At 53.1% G+C, this 15,501-nt stretch overlaps 1 protein-coding gene across 3 annotated transcripts; it reads right to left on the bottom strand.

Moving 5' to 3' along the window:
- Positions 1–1,670: 1,670 nt before the first annotated feature.
- PIANP (PILR alpha associated neural protein) lies at positions 1,671–14,964 on the bottom strand. Of its 3 annotated transcripts, none has more exons than XM_067545918.1 (6): positions 14,815–14,964; positions 8,008–8,076; positions 7,201–7,766; positions 6,979–7,060; positions 6,443–6,670; positions 1,671–6,042 (listed from the first exon to the last, which is right to left on the bottom strand). In XM_067545918.1, the coding sequence occupies exons 2-6, from the start codon at positions 8,022–8,024 to the stop codon at positions 6,021–6,023; spliced, it is 915 nt and encodes a 304-aa protein (XP_067402019.1). In that variant the 5' UTR covers positions 8,025–8,076; positions 14,815–14,964; the 3' UTR covers positions 1,671–6,020. The 3 variants fall into 3 exon arrangements, with proteins under 3 accessions (XP_067402019.1, XP_067402017.1, XP_067402018.1); XM_067545916.1 differs by lacking the exon at positions 14,815–14,964 and adding an exon at positions 14,412–14,705; XM_067545917.1 differs by lacking the exon at positions 14,815–14,964 and adding an exon at positions 14,412–14,705 and having other exon boundaries at positions 6,509–6,670.
- Positions 14,965–15,501: the final 537 nt, after the last annotated feature.

Below are 15,501 nucleotides of genomic sequence, written 5' to 3'. Positions count from 1 at the left end.
ATGACTTCTTCGTCAGGATTGATTCTGATGTCTGCTGGCCCCGGGGCCACGGAGGTATCCATGGCTGTCTTGGGGGTGGAGATGGGGTCGCCGCTGAGGATGGCGTCCAGCTCCTTGTAGAAGCAGCAGCTTTTTGGCTCTGCACCAAATTGATGGTTTGCCTCCTTGGCTTTCTGGTAGCTCTGCCATAGCTCCATGATTTTTGCTCGGCACGGCAGCATATCCCATTCATAGCCCTTCTCCGCCGTGGCACAAGAAATCTGGCTGTAGACATCATAGTTCCTACGGCTAGAGCGGAGCTGGGACTGCACGGCTGACTCTCCCCAAATGCCAATCAGGTCCAGCAACTCCGATGTGCTTCACGCAGGAGAGCGTTTGGTGTGTGGAGCCGCTGTGGTCAGCAGGGAGGATGAGATGTGAGTTCTCCAAGCAGGAAGTGGAATTCCTGGGACTTTAAAGGGGGAGGGCGGGGTGGCTGAAGAGCAGCCGAGTTCAAACTGATGGCCAGAGCGGTCAGGATGGGCATTGTGGGACACTTCCTGGAGGCCATTTCCCACAACGTAACTAAGCGCCGTGTCTACACAGACGCTTTGTTGATAAGTGTGTTGATAAAAGCCTACACCTCTCATCGAGGTGGTTTTATTTTGTCAAAAAAACAGGGCAGTTGTGTTGGCGAGGGGGTGATCGCAGTGTGTACACCAGCAGCGTTTTGGCGACAAAAGCTGACTTCAGTGGACAAAACTCTCTAGTGAAGACTAGGCCTTAGAAAGGGCGGCATCAGGAACATCATCTGTTTTGTGGAAAACAGGTGCAAATGGAGTAGAGGAATATTCCACTGAGGCCTGGTCTACACTTACCTGGAAATTCGGCATAACTCCCGTTGACTGCTGTACTTCCGTTCTGCACGCCGTCTTCACTGCACTGTGCCAACGGGAACTGCATTCCCGTCGGCGCAGCGCTACACCACTTGAGTGGGGTGGCTTTACTAGGTCTTCACTGACCGCTCAATCGATCCAGAAGGATCGATCTGACGGCGGCAACTTTGCCGCTGTCAGTGTAGACATACCCTCAGAGTTAGCCCCAGCTGAGAGGACAGTAGGGGAAAAACCATCTGAGGCCTGTGAAGGCAGAGTTGGAGCAGTGGTGGAGTTTTTATAAGCCAGCCTGACACACAGCTGAGTTTCTGAGGCTCTTTCAGGAGAGGGAGAATCTATAACTTCTTCAGTGGAAGCCTGGAAGTCACAGCCGGCTCCTGGCTCTTAATATGTGTTTGATTATCTGGGAAGGGAATGGAGAGAGAGGCTGAAGAGCCCTGGTATGAGTGAACTTCTGCTCCCCAACCAGCATGTAGAACCTTAGGCAGAAGTAGGGAAAATAAGACGCCATCTCCAGCAGACTGAGAACTCGGGTAGTAACTGGGGGGTCTGGGTCTTATCCCTGCAGTTAGGGGTCCTGGGCCAGTAACTGGGGCCCATCCCCAGCAGACAGAGGCCCTGGGACCGTGCCTGGAAGACCTGGTTCCTATCTCCAATGGGTAAAGGCCCTGGCACAGTAGCCAGGGAAACGAACTTGCTAAATCTGCCACAACGTGTGATTGTGGTTGCAGCCTCTTCCCCCCCTGCTTCTCTGCCCACCGCTCCAGTGTGAGCACTGCCAGAGTTAATAAAGTGGGGGAGTGAAAGGATACAAGGATGCTTAATTACAGAGCAGCCCTGGAAACCAGCAACCGCAGCAGCAGCAGCGTGGCCAGGAGGGGCGGCAGCAAGGCTGTAAATAGAAATCGTGGAGGCAGCAGAGGGGAATGGAGCAAGTGAGTTTTCTGCTCCCAGCCTGTCTCCATCTTCCTCCCTTTCTTTCTATTTGTCTCTCTCTCTCCTCTTACTGCCACTCCGGCTTCAATCAGAAATCACCGTGCGATGACTAGTCCACGACGGTAGCTGGGAAATCGCACGTCAGAGGCAAAACAACCACCCTGCAACTGAACATGGAGCCCGAATCCCATGGCAGAGAGCGGGCGCTTGGCAGGGATGGCAGAGGGGCCCGTGGAGGCAGGGAGCAATGCATGTGTGTTGGAGGAGAGGGCTGAAGCTCAGGATTGGACGGGGCTGAATTCTGCCTTCTCTATAGCCTAGAGCAGAGGATGGTATGTGTGGTGCCCCCCATCCCGGTCTCCCTGGGGTGATGGCCTGTGAGCTTCCTGCCATGACACCGTACACAGCAATTTTGTTTTCAGTATTTTGTAAAGGTTTATTTAAAAATGTTGAAACTTACATCCCACAACTACTGAATATTTCACCACAAGGAGAAGAGAATCCTACAAAAATATATATCACAGCGCACAGGGGTGGGGGAGGGAGAGAGCGCGAGTCAGGGAGGCACAAAGGGAAAAACCAGAGAGAAATGGGTGGGGGAGAAACAGAACAAGACAAAGCAGCAGAGAGAGAACAGGAAAAGAGGGGGGATATTGAAACAGCAGGAGGGAAGAGTTCCGGGGATGGAGGCGTGAAATGAGAGTGGGAAGAGGAAAAATAGTGGGCAAGAAAAACAGCTGGCTAAGGAAGTGGGGACTGGCAGGCAGTGAAAGAAACTGGCACATTCCTGTCCCTCTGACCCCTCCTACCCAAGACAGGGCTGAGGCTGCAAGGAAACAATGACTGGGGTGTCCAGTGCAGGCACAGGACTCAACTCATCTGTGGGGAAGGGGGAAACTGCTAGATCCAGAGAGACAAGGAGAGACAGGGGTCCTGGTTCCCTTGCCTGGCACCTGGTCTTGTCATTTACACCTGTTCAAATTGGGCAGAACCCTGGTGAGTGGAGAATTTGATGTGGGAGTATTTCAGCAGCAGTGCACACAGATGAAAATGACGCACCAGGCAGGAAAGAATCAGGCCCAGTGAGATTATTTACCGAATGCAAGAAGTTTTGGTAACACGTTTTTTGATTGTTCAATTGAAATCAGAAACTGCAGCAGAGAAATTTTGTACCCGAGGGTTAACTTGATTTTATAGCACATCCTGTATGTTTCAGGTGAGATAATTAATGATACTAACAATAGCATATTTAGCTAGAAAAATTGGACTAATATTCTACATGTGCAATGTATTCAAGGTGATCTTGCTACAGGAGACTTCTCTTCTGCATTTACTGATTTTTGTGCAAACTTAACATTGCATTTACAAAGTTTTCACATTTCATTTTCTATGTTTGTTTCTTTTCTTCTAAATAAAGGAAAACAATATACTGCGAGTTTGCAGATCTTATAAACAGAAGCGAGCAAAAATAGATTTTTCAGCTTGGGGGAGCCAAATAAGGGGGAAAGATTCATTTTGAGTCAGACAAACCAATTATTTTTTAAAAATTTTGTTAAAAATCAAAAATCTGGTAAGTTTCATTTTGAATAGAGCAAACTGTTGTGGTTGACTCAAAATGAAATACTTGAGAAGGGAGGGGGCGGATTTCAGGTTTAGCCATTTTCAGAAGGTTTTCAAACTTTTTAAATTGGCCAAATTTGAAAATGAAATGCCACTTTGAAAAGTCAAAACAAAACGTTTCAAAATGGTTAAACTGAAACATTCTGACTTTTTCCATGTTTTTCAGCCAAAATTATTCATTTAATTCAATCAGAATTTGCAAATTGCTCTGAAAAATGCATTTTTTGGTGAAATAACCATTTGCCAAAAAAATTTCACTCAGAGTGACTAACACACTTGTTGCCAGCAGAGCTTGTAAATTCCTAAAACAATCAGAGTGCACTGAACTAGCTGAATGTGCTACAAATGTTTTTATGAAGATTTTCCTTGCTGCAAATGGAAAGGCAGAACAGTCATCACTGGCTCATCAGGTGAGTGGACTGAAGGTCTGAGAACCTAAACTTAGGCCTCAACTATACTAGAAAAGTTGCACTGATTTAATTAAATTGATTTTAAAATGATCTAGTTAAACTGGTGAAGAATCTCGAATGTAGATGTGTTTAAATCAGTTTAAGCCTCACTTAGTTTAGTTTAGCTTAATTTGGTGATTTACCAACACAAGATAAAGCAATTTAAGCAAGAGTTAAACCAGTTTAAGTGATTACATTGTAAACTGATATGACTAAAGTCGTGCAACTTTTCTCCTATAGACACATCTTAAAATTGATACTAGATAAGGAAACAGTTCATAGTTATAAATCAACCTAGTTTAAAAAAATCAGCCTGTAATTTTACGTAAATATCAGCTTTTCTAAATGATTACTGTTTGTTTTTAGTGTTTTATAAAGGCAAGTCCATTAACTTTTTCATGTCCCTGTCAATAGCTTGTCAGTGAGACAGACAGAAAATACATCAGACCATTTGGTCTGTTTCCCTCTTCCACCTGGTGGAGATGGCTCTATCTGAGAAGGGTGTTTCTGGCAGGACCCAAGCAAACCTGGGGAATTTAACACTCTAATGTGAAACAAAGATCAGCGTGGGGGTGGCAAGGCTTGAAACAATGTGACCTTTGCTACTAAGAGCCAGGGAATCTCCTTGTGCAGCTGGGTGATTGGGCAGGACCAGGGCTTTTCTTGATCCTGTGCATTATCTACTGAAACTCTGTGTGCTGTGGAGTCTCTGGCCATGTCTTCACAAACCAAGTGGTATCTTTACCCCGAGATGACCAGCGCGTGTTGGCTAGTAAAATCCTACTGGAGACAAGGCACAGGCACTTTTTACTGCGAGACAGGCAGGTGAGGTCAACCTCAACAAGCTCCATCACGGCAGAAACTCCATAGCCATGTCTCTGCTCGGACTGTACAAACACACTTTTTCCAGCAGTGACGACACGTCCTAGGCATTCAGCCCCATCCTAATTGCCTGTGAATATCCCACCTCTGTCTGGCATTCTCCCGGTCTCTCACAAGCGCTGTCTGATGACTGGGAGGGAGCACTCCAGGAATAACTGAATGGTATATAGCACCCTCATTGTTCCCTTTTGCAACATGCTGAGGGTGGGTCCCCTCTTTTGCCTGCCTCCTGTGGCATCAGTCCCTCACTGCCTCTGCCCAGACTCTCTGCTGCCCCGTTCCTCGCCCCATGTGGAATGCTTGGGTCCCGACAGAAGGCTCAACTCCAACCACCAGACCTTTGTTAAACCCAAGTCACTTACCCTCGCCAACGGCAAGCCAAGGCCCCAGTTCCCAGTGAGAGCTCTGTCCAGCCACCCACATCCACGGGTCATGCTTCAGAGCTCAGACCTGGGTGAGGGAGGTTCCAAAAGATCTGAGTGCCTGGGAGCAAGCAGCCTTTCCCAGTGAGCGAGTGAGTAAAAGCGAGAGGAGAAGGTGACTGGGTGATAGAGGAAGAGACAGGGAGAGGAGAGAGGAGGAGGAGCCCTGGGAGAAAGAGAAAACAGAAAGACAGGACTGACAGAGGGAGCGGCAAGGTTCCCCCGGGGAAGGGGGGGCAGATGCTGAGTGAGCTCTTCCCAGCACACACTAGTTGCTGCTGTCAGCTCCCGGGCCCTTGGGAGAGGTCAGGACCTTACGGGCAGAAGACAGCCCCACACACGTCCTGGACTCCCTGCCGCCGGCTGGGAACTCTGCAGCCACTCAGCTCCAGCGATCCAGAAGACACTTCAACGCACATGACACAGAAAGGAACGAACAGAGAGGTTGGAACCGGGGGTAGGACCTTGCCTCTCCCCCTCCCCCACCCCCGTGGTAGGCATGCACTGGCGGGTTATTCTCGGAGAGCAAAGTGCCTGTGTGTATGCTGGCGGCGGGGCCGGAGGTTACGGTTTCACAACACCAACTGCTCTGGCGCTCCCCGATCCCACTCCCTTGTCACCCCACCGTGTGGGTTACCCCCGTGCTTCCCCTCCGCCCAGCGTGGGACCAGCGAGGCCCAGTCTGTCCATTGCCTGAGCACGTCGGCTAAGTTGATGATGGTGGTGGGAAGCGGTGAACAAAGGAGTTGTTCCTGGTGTAGCAGTGGCAACCGACGTGGACGCTCCCTGGATGTGATGGGAGGGGTGGAAGCCAGCTCCGCTGCTCTCCGCTGCTGTCACAGGTTTACCAGTGGGATCCTGGGGGGAAAAGGGAGTGAAATAAAAGAATCAGAGATGGAAGATGCCTCATCAGCTCCTCCCCGCTTCCTGGCTATGACCTTTCCCTACCCCCAGCCTCTTCCCAAAGCTCCTAGTTCCTAGCATCCCAAGGGAAGGGACTCCGGGCCCTTCCCTTGGAGAAAGGATGTCTGGGGTTCACACACCCCTCGGCACTCGTGGACAACTGCTGAGTGCCTTTCCCTTGGCTCCCCCGCGTGGCCCCTACTAAACAATCCCTCTCTGCCCTGGCCTTCAGAGACAGTCACCAGAGAACTGCACTCTGCCGCCTTTGTCTGTCTTTGTGCCAAGTGTTCTTCGCATCATCTCGCTCTTCCCCCGTCTCTATCCCCAGCTCACTGGCCTCCTTTCTGTCACTCACCGGTTGAGCTGGAAGGTCCTGCTTTTCCCCTGGCCCCCCAGTTTCTCTACACCCTCCTGGACCTGCCTGGGCTCCTCCATCTCAGGGGTGGGGACCAGTGTGTCTCCATAGGGTCCCAGGATGCTGACTGTGGTGGGCGACAGGTCTGTGAGTGGCTGCTGACTCTCCTGCTGCCGCACCCCGCTCTGCTGTCCAGAGTGACGCCGCCGCTTCTGATTTCGGTCCCAGCTGCAGGGAGAGATGGTCCCTGAGAGTAGGGGAGAGACATCTCCCCCTTTGCACCCAGAACCTCAAGAACAGCCGGGTCTGTGCCCCTCAGCCCCCTGATATATGCACCATCCGGAGAACAGCGGAGTCCACGCTCCAAACCTCCCTCATGCACACAGCACCCTGAGCACAGTGAGATCCTTGTCCCCAAATCCCCTCCCCACAAGTCCAAGCAGTGTCTCTGGCCCCGCGACCCCCAGAACTCACTCCCACCGCAGCCTTGCAGATGCCCAGGCTGGGCGACATCCAGACCTTCAAACCCCACTCACCAGAACTTGAATATTATCCCAGTGGCGACCAGGACAATGATGATGGAGATCGTGATAGTAACATACAACTGCGGATCCACACCTGAGAGAGGCAGAGAGAGGGTCAGAGCCACACCCAGCCCCCAGCCGAAGGCACTGCAGGGAAAGGGGCGGGAAGGAGCTCCCCACGAGTGCACCTCTGGCCTCTCCCAGCAGGGTGCAAGAGATGCAAAGAAGATTTACCTTCCCCCCGGGGCCCAAACAAGAAGGGCCTCAGCGTGGCGGGGGTCTCCCGCAGGTTGAGCCCTGCGTTGTGCAGCAGGGAGTGGGAGTTGGGTTGCGCCGTTGCCATCCCGTGCGGTGAAACAAAGGTGTATCCCAGAGGTGGGAAGCCTGGGTTGGCTGAGTTGGTGTCACCTCCATCCTCATCTGACACTGTGGGGCCCCATACGATGGCCCAGGGGTACTGGGAGGAGGGCAGCCCATCCTCAAACCCAGAGGGGGTGGCAGGCCGGGCCCCTGAGGCCTGGCGCCTCAGCCGCATGGCATGACGCAGCTCCCCCTCCCGTGGGGTCAGAAATCGCTGGCGCAGTGCGATGAAGCGAGAGTCTCTCTCTGGCGGTGAGATCTTGTCCCAAATGCAAACAGGCCTGGCAGCTGAGGGGCTGCGCCGGACGCAGAGCGGCCGAGCTGCGAGGGGGCTCCGGGAGCGAAGAGACAAGACGCCATGTGATGAGAATGCTAAGGCCAGAAGCAGGAGGGCCCAGAGCTGCAGCGAGTGGAGGCAGGAAACCAGTGGGAGCATCACACTGTGGAGAGAGAGAGAGAGAGAGAGAGAGAAAGTCATTGGAAGAGCACCTCCTGCTGGGAGACACCAGCACTGGGGCGCTCTCCTCACAGCCAGCATTCCTACACCCCTCCCTATGGTATCTCTTGCAAGGAAAAGCTCTGACTGGAGTACCTGGGAGCTTCCCCCTTAGCCAGGGCTCCTTTTCCGTTCTGTATTGTGCCTTCTACATTACTGGTTCAATTTAAAAGTTGTGAACCTACCAGGTACTAGACTCCATAGCAGAGGCAACAGTTTCTTCACTCAGCAACAACCCCGTCTCATATTCTTCACTAAGAGACAAAAAAAGGAGGTTCAGTGCATGTCATCTCCAGCACTCCTGGTGTCCCTCAGTTCTGATGTGCAGCGTTCCATCATCCCTTGCTGTTCAGATCCTGGGCCCCAACACACAACTCTACCGAGGCCCCTTAGTCCACACAGCCCACAGGTACACATCTAGAACATACACACAAACTGCAGACTTACACAGACACACACCACAGTCCTCCCTCCCCCATCCGAATGCAGACACACCACAAAAACACACAGACTGGCTTATGCATAAACTTAGTCTCACAAACACTCACTCGCATGCACAGACACACACACACACACACACACACACAATTTCCCCAGGGACTATCATGTCTGAAGGCCATGGGGGGAATTTGTTTGCTTATCATTAGAACATGTTGGAATCTTAATTCTGTGTTTGTTTACAGTGCGGAGTGAGTACATCCGTTTATTAAAAAAGAGACTCTTCCTCTGTGTGTCAGAGAAAAAAAAAGAGAAAATGGGAAAAACCAGTAGTGGTAAGCAAAGAAAATTATGAACGTGAGAGTGAATCATCTAGAAAAGGCCAGATCTGCTAAAGAATTTAAGAGCAAAAATGTGCCCATCAAATATTTAGTGTCTACACTCCCATTGGCTAACATGGAATTAGGTTTTCCATACCTTCTTTTCCAGGACTCCTCTCTCAATCTCTCTCTCACACACACGCTCCTTTCTGCCACTTTCCCCCCACTTGCAATCACTTTCTCTAGGAGCGTGTTACATAGCACAGATAATAGCAGAATAAGGGCTGCCTTTGTTCATTGGATTCATAGTCTGCCATGCCCATTCTCCCTATATCATAGCCTGACAATAGGCGGCACAGTGCTGCTACCCTTCGTGCCTGGAGATGCTCCATCTCTCAGGCCCAGTAAAGCCCCAGACTCTTTTCTGTGCTGGGGGATGACGAGGTGCCTGACACTGGGAGTCTGTTATAAAGCAAAACTTTTACACCAGAAAATCAATGTGAATATTCTGCTAATTTCTTTGCTGTCGCTACAAAATATGAGCCCCACAGTCAATGAGTATGTGGGTGTGGGAACCCCTGGACAGCTGCTTTGTCTTGGTACCCTGTGGAGGGGTGGAAAACAGACTGTGTGTGCATATTTAGGGGTGATTGAGCATTGAGAATGTCCTGACTCAAAGGCAACCTGTTGCACAACCTCCACTCCCGTCAGAGGTTTTTGCCATCCCCTCCCGTTCAGTCTGCCCCTGGCATTGCATTGATTAACAACAAAACCCCAGCCTTGTAAATTAAAGTCCCTTCCTATTGGTAGGTGAGGCGTGTCACGCCAGCTGCGGGGCAAGGGAGATGCCCTCCCAAGAGCACGTTGGGATGGAGGGGTTAGCAGGAGACAACAGCCACCACGAAGGAGTGGATGTCTCGCTGCTGATGCGTTGAGCGGGGATATTTTTAGGTCGCTGCTGCTAAATATTTAAACAAGGTTCACAGAGGAAAAAAGTTCTCATCCATCTGCCAGGGCAACCTGCCCCCCTCCCACACATGGCAGGATCACCCTAAGAAGAGAACCTGGGGTTCCACTGATATGAAGATGGGGGGAGATCAGCAGCCACTCTTGTCCCTGCATCTCATTGATGCAGGGATTACATTACTCGCAAACTGTGGTGGGTAGAGGGGACATAGCACTCCTATGGAAGACATTTAAATGTAGCTCAGCTCGAAGACACCGGGATGGAGTGAGGTTCCCACAGAGCCCAAAGGATTCCCTACAATAGCAGGACCTTGGTCTTCTGGATAATTATCATGTTGCCCTAGAAGATTAAACCTGGTTGAGAGACTGGCAACAAATCCTGATGCTAGTGCCCTGGGCTATGGACCCCTTTGTATTCTGGGAATGACAGTGTGAAGCCCAGTGCTATGGATCTCCCTAGACTCAGGAGCCTGGGGTGTGAATCCTGGTGATAGTGCTCGGAGGGGCAGCTTCCCACATGTCCAGGTTGCACTAGGCATTAGGGCATCAGGATAAGGATCCTGCTGTGCTCAGAGGCTGGGAGTGTGAATCCGGATACAATTGTCACGGGGGAGGGAATCCCACATGGAGGATCGGAGCGTAAATCTGTGCTGATGAACTGAAGCATGGGTCTACCTGTACTGGGGAGGGAGATGCTGGGCGTGGAATTCTGGCACTAGTGAGTTGAGGTGCAGGTGTAGGAATCACAGAGCTAATGCCCTGTAATGCACATCCTGCTGTGCTTAGAGGCTGTGATTGTGACTCCTGATGTCAGTGCCCCAGGCTGTCTTAAAGGTCTGGGAATGCAAATCCTGATGCTAGCACCCTGCACACATTGCCTGTGGGCATAATAATAGTTATTATTCCAGCTCTAATGTCCTGGGGTACGGATGCCACTGCCTCTGGCAGCGGGAAGCGTGAATGCCAGGCTGGTACCCTCGGGTGCAGATCTTGCTGTGCTCAGGAGTTGGGAGTCTGAATATTAGTGCTAGTGCCTTTCCCACGGATCCTGCTGCACATGCGGTCTGGGAGTCTGACTCCTAGTGCTAATATTCTGAGTATGCATCCACTGGTGCGCAGGCTCTGAGAGTGTGGATCTCAATGCTGCTGTCCTGGAGTGCAGGTCCCGCTGTGTTTGGAAATTGGGAGTAGGTGTCTTGATGCTAGTGACCCAGGATGAGCATCCTGCTTTACTCAGGTGCTGGAAACATTAGTCGTGATGCCCTTGGGTGGAGATCCCACTCTGGTGCTGGTAGACCAGCTTCTAGCTCATGCCAAGGTCCCCTTGTCTCAACTGAAGACTGACAAATACACAACTGGAATCAGTCTGGCTCACCTGTGTGTTCATGTTGTTCAAATAGATATTAGAATGATAAGAATATGTTTAGTCTTTAGAGACTTTATGGAATGCTTGTGAGTTGCTGCGTTCATTCATCTCACAACATCTGTATCCCATATTGCAAGGTGATATTTGAGCAGCTGTATCGTGAACCTCTGTGACTGCACAAATCATCAGACAGCAGAGACATTAAGTAATGTGAGTTACTGGTTTTGCTGTTCTGCCCTTCTCCCCAAGAAGAAGAGTCATGCAAGTGGACTCCTTTCATCAGCTGAACTTGCAGCTCAGAGTGCATGGCAGGTAGGGGATAAAAACCCCAAATGAAAGGAAGTTGGGATCTCTGTGCTGCTTGGACTCTGGGGGAGGGGGGGAGTGGCAATGTGTTTTTTAAGCATATGCAAGAGATCCCCAGCTGCTTAGCCTGCGTTAGCCCTAACAGACTTATAGAGCTTGCTGATTATAGAAGCTTCTATCACCTGTTGAAACTTAAGACTACCTCATTTGTGTAGCTGTTTGCTTGCTTTGATCTTGAAAATAATTCTCTAATTTCCTTTTCCTAATAAATCTTTACGTAGATCATTGTAGCTTGGTACAAGTGTTGTCTTTGGTGGGAGATCTAAGGCGCAACTGACCTGGGGTAAGCGACTGGTCCTTTGGGATTGGGAGTAGCTTGAATACTGCTGTGATTCTTGGTGTAAGGGACCATCTGTTGCAAAGGTAGGCTCATTTGGGTAGCCAGATAGGGCAGAGTACCCAAGCAGGACTGCCTGTGACTCCATGTAAAGGCTGTTAAAGTGCCCGAGGAGTTTCCACGTGACACTCAGTTGCTGAAATCTAAGTGTAGAACTCAACCAATTTGGGGTTTGTGCCTGGGTTCCTAACAGTCTGTCCTGAGACTGGCACCCATGCTCTTGGGTCGCCACAGGCAGTGTTACACCCACTATGCACCCAGACTGAGACTGTGAAAACGGAGGCAAATGTGCCAACTCAGGGCAGATCTCATTCTATTTGCAGGCTAAGAATGTGAATCCCAGTGCTGCCAGCCTGGGTTGTGTAGCCAGCTGCACTCACTGCGTCTGGTTTGCTGTGGCAGAGATCCCACTGTTCTTGGAAACTGGGAGTGTAAATCTTGGTGCTTGTGCCACAAAGCAGGGATCCCACTGTGCCAAGGGACTGGCAGTATGCCTCTCGGTACTAATCCCCTGGGCAGAAAGCCTGCTGCACTCACGGGCTGGAAGTGGACATTCCTATGTTAGGAGGCTGAACCTGAGATGATGCTCCACTTGGATGCTGTATATGTGACTCCCACGGCTGGTATCCTGAGGTGCAGATCCTGCCGCACAGAGATGGAACACAAAAACTCCTTATGGACAACTGTTTACCCATGTCCATGCCTCTCATCGGCAAGAATGCGCAATTCTCTCTGCCGTCCTATTCAATATAAAGCTGTGGAGAACTAGGTAGACCACAAGGGCGGCGGTGCCAGCAATAAGAAGATGATAACAGATGATAAAGAATTGACTGTCTATACTAGCCAACTGCTGGAAGCTGAAGCAAGACAAATTTAAATAGGGTGTAAATTTTTAGCAATGAGGATCCCACAACAGAACAATTTACCTCGGGCTGTGTTGGCTTGTCTATCACCTGAAGTCTTTAAATGGATGAGTTTCTAAAAGATATGCCGTAGCTCACCCAGAAGTTACGGACTTGATGCAGGAAATAAAACTGGCGAAATTCTCTGGCCTGTGTTCTACAGGAGCTCAGACGGGATGATCACAATGGTCCCCGCTGGCCTTGGAAACTATCAATCTCACAGCTTTCTTGATGCCTGGCGGTGATCAACGTCTGAATGAAGAGCAACTGGCTAAAGCTGAACACATGCAAGACAGGTCATGCTAGTGGGAAGAAGGTAGGCGGGGGTGGTGAGAAGATTGCACCCAGTTCTATCTGACTTGGATCTGGCCAGAGCCATCTGTATTTGTGTAACATCTAAATAAGCCTCTTGCAATACCCTATACAAGAATGAAGCACTTTGCCTTCAGAGAGCTTCGGCTAATTCAGAATGCAGCAGCCTGTTTGTTCAGCAACACATTTTGCTGGAATGCATCACATGGGTTCTCTGCACACAGCGCAGGGCCCCCACTGAATACAGAGCCCAATTCAGGGTCTCCATCCTGATGTTCAAAGCCCTCCATGGGACTGACCCCAGTGACACGAACAATCAATCGTCTCTCCCTCTGCGATGATGGCTTTATGTGATAAATACCTTCCACTGGAATAATGAAATTGTCAACCAGTTGAAGGGTGGGGGAGGGGGGCTCATCACTGTGAGGAACAGAAACTTCATAGGAGACTGCGGAACTCACCACCACATGAAATAACATTCCCCATTAACTCCACGTCATTGAGAGCGAAACCCCCTCTTTGCCCAGCCTGACCCACACCAAATTTCTACTCAATAATATATATATATATTTTTTTTAAACTGAGCATGACCCACCCACCCTAGGCAAGGAAGAGAGTGGTGTCCTGTTGTCACTGGGAAGAGTTCAGATGCTGTGGTGCACTTGGGCGGGGTTAGGGGCAGAGTCTGAATCCAAATGGAGCTGGGGGGTGTTGAATCAAGGGACTCTTAAGGTACCCCACTGTGCCTGGGGCTGGGAAAGGTGGATCCCACCTCCTGCGGGATGTGCTGTGTCTGGAGGCTGGGTTTCAGTCCAGGCTGATGAGTGTCTGTGGACTCTGCTGTACTTGCCGGCGGAGAGTGTGAATGCTGGGCCAGCCCCCCACCGGGCTGGTGCCATGGTGTGGAGGGGCTGGGAGCGTTAACCCGGTGCTAACGCGTGAGGACTCCGCTGCGTTCAGTGCCTGGCGAGGCGAATCCCAGGGCAAGTGTCCCAGGGCCCGGTCCCGGGGTGCTCAGATCCCGGCCAGCTGCGGCTGGGACAATGCGTGGGAGCCTCTGGGGGTGGATTCTCCTCTGCTGGGGCCGGAGGTGCGGAGTCGGTGCTCGTGCGCTGGGCACAGATCGAGCCGGGGGCGGGACCCCCGGGTGCTGCGCCCTGCGGGTGCGGACCCCCGGCAGACGGCGGCTTCCCCGGGGTGTGTAACACGTGTGTGGATTCGCTGCCTGTGTGCAAACCCCCCCGGGCTCCCCTGCACGGCGCACCCCGAGCCAGGCGTCACCCCGAGCCAGGCGTCACCCCCACCGGCTGGATCGCCGACGGCCCGGCTCCAGCACAACAGGTTCCGTCCCCCACCCCCCGGGCGTGCGAGGGAGCCTGGGGCCGCAGGGCTGGGGCGGGGGGGTGCTGGGAAGGGCAAGAGGCGCCCACTGCCCCCAGCCAAGCCCTGGAGCCTGCCGGAGAGAGGCGCGGGGTGCTCGGCGCTGGATGGCGGGGCAGGCCGGCGGCGGGGAGCCGGGGAAGGCCACCGGGAGGAGGGGGGCGGGGAGCGATGACTCGCACGTCCCGGGGAACGAACTCACCTTGCAGGCAGCCGGCCCGGGGCCAGCCGGCGCGGGGGAGCCCGGGGCTGGGGCCGCCCGGCTGCGGCCGGTGCCTGGCATGGCGCGGCGGGGCTGAGCCCGGGCTGGAGCGGAGCCGGGAGCCGGGGGAGCACCGACGTCTGGAAATAAACAGCTGCCGGCGGAGGGCTGGGCCAGCCCGGCTCCCTGCCTCCGCCGTTAACCCCCGGGCTGCCGGAGCCGCCGCCGCCGCCGCCTCCCCGGGGCCAGCGTGTGCAGAGCGGGATCGGGGCCCGGGGCGATCCGTGCATCAGCCCCGCCTCTGCCCGCCGCCCAGCCCCTGTCCCCGCCGCCCCCCGGCCGGAGCCCTCCCCGCAGCGCCCCTCCCCCGCCCGCTGTCTCCTCCCTCTGCACCCCGACAGACCTGGCCCCCACCTCCCTGCAGCAAGACCCGCCGTCCGTCCGTCCGTCCGTCCGTCCCCCCTCCCCCGGCTCAGCGCCCCTGTCTGTCTGTCTGTCTGGCTCCCTCGCTCATCTTGCTGGCTATTGTCAGCATCTCGACAGGAAGCGATTACGCGTTGCTATGGCGAGGCGGTGTCTCCAAGGGACCCGTCACCGGGGCTGGAGGACCAGGCGGGGAAGTCAGAGCCAGCAGGGTCTCTCCCGGGGAGGGGGGGTGCAGGAACCTCCCCCCCTCCCTCCCCGGAGGGCCCCTCTCCACAGTCTGCCCGGGAACCTTTCCCCTCCCCCCCAAACCTCCCCAAACCTCCTCCCTCCTCCCCAGCCTATGATCTCACCTCTGTAATCTCCTCTGCCCTGGAACAGCCCAGCCCAGCACAGCCCAGCACAGCACAGCCCACCTCCAGGCCGTCCCCCGCCTCCGATCCTCGCCTCGCCCAGAAATGACCCCAGGATTCCTCACCCCCTTCCCCAACATCTCCTCCAGAACCCAGGACCCCCCCCCCCTGCAGCAGTCCTCCTTTGGAGACCCCCCACCCAAGACTCTGAGCAGACTGCCCCCCCAGAATCCCTGCCCGGGGCTGCCCCTCTCCCACCCCCTGTTCCCCCACCAGATCTCTCCTGCTGCCCCTGGGATCGCCCTTTCCTCCGC

The sequence above is a fragment of the Emydura macquarii genome, unplaced genomic scaffold, assembly GCF_026122565.2.
Source record: "Emydura macquarii macquarii isolate MOO-44397 ecotype Brisbane River unplaced genomic scaffold, CSIRO-AGI_Emac_v2 contig_1119, whole genome shotgun sequence".
Classification (NCBI taxonomy): Eukaryota; Metazoa; Chordata; order Testudines; family Chelidae; genus Emydura; species Emydura macquarii.
This window is presented reverse-complemented; position numbering and strand designations above follow the sequence as displayed.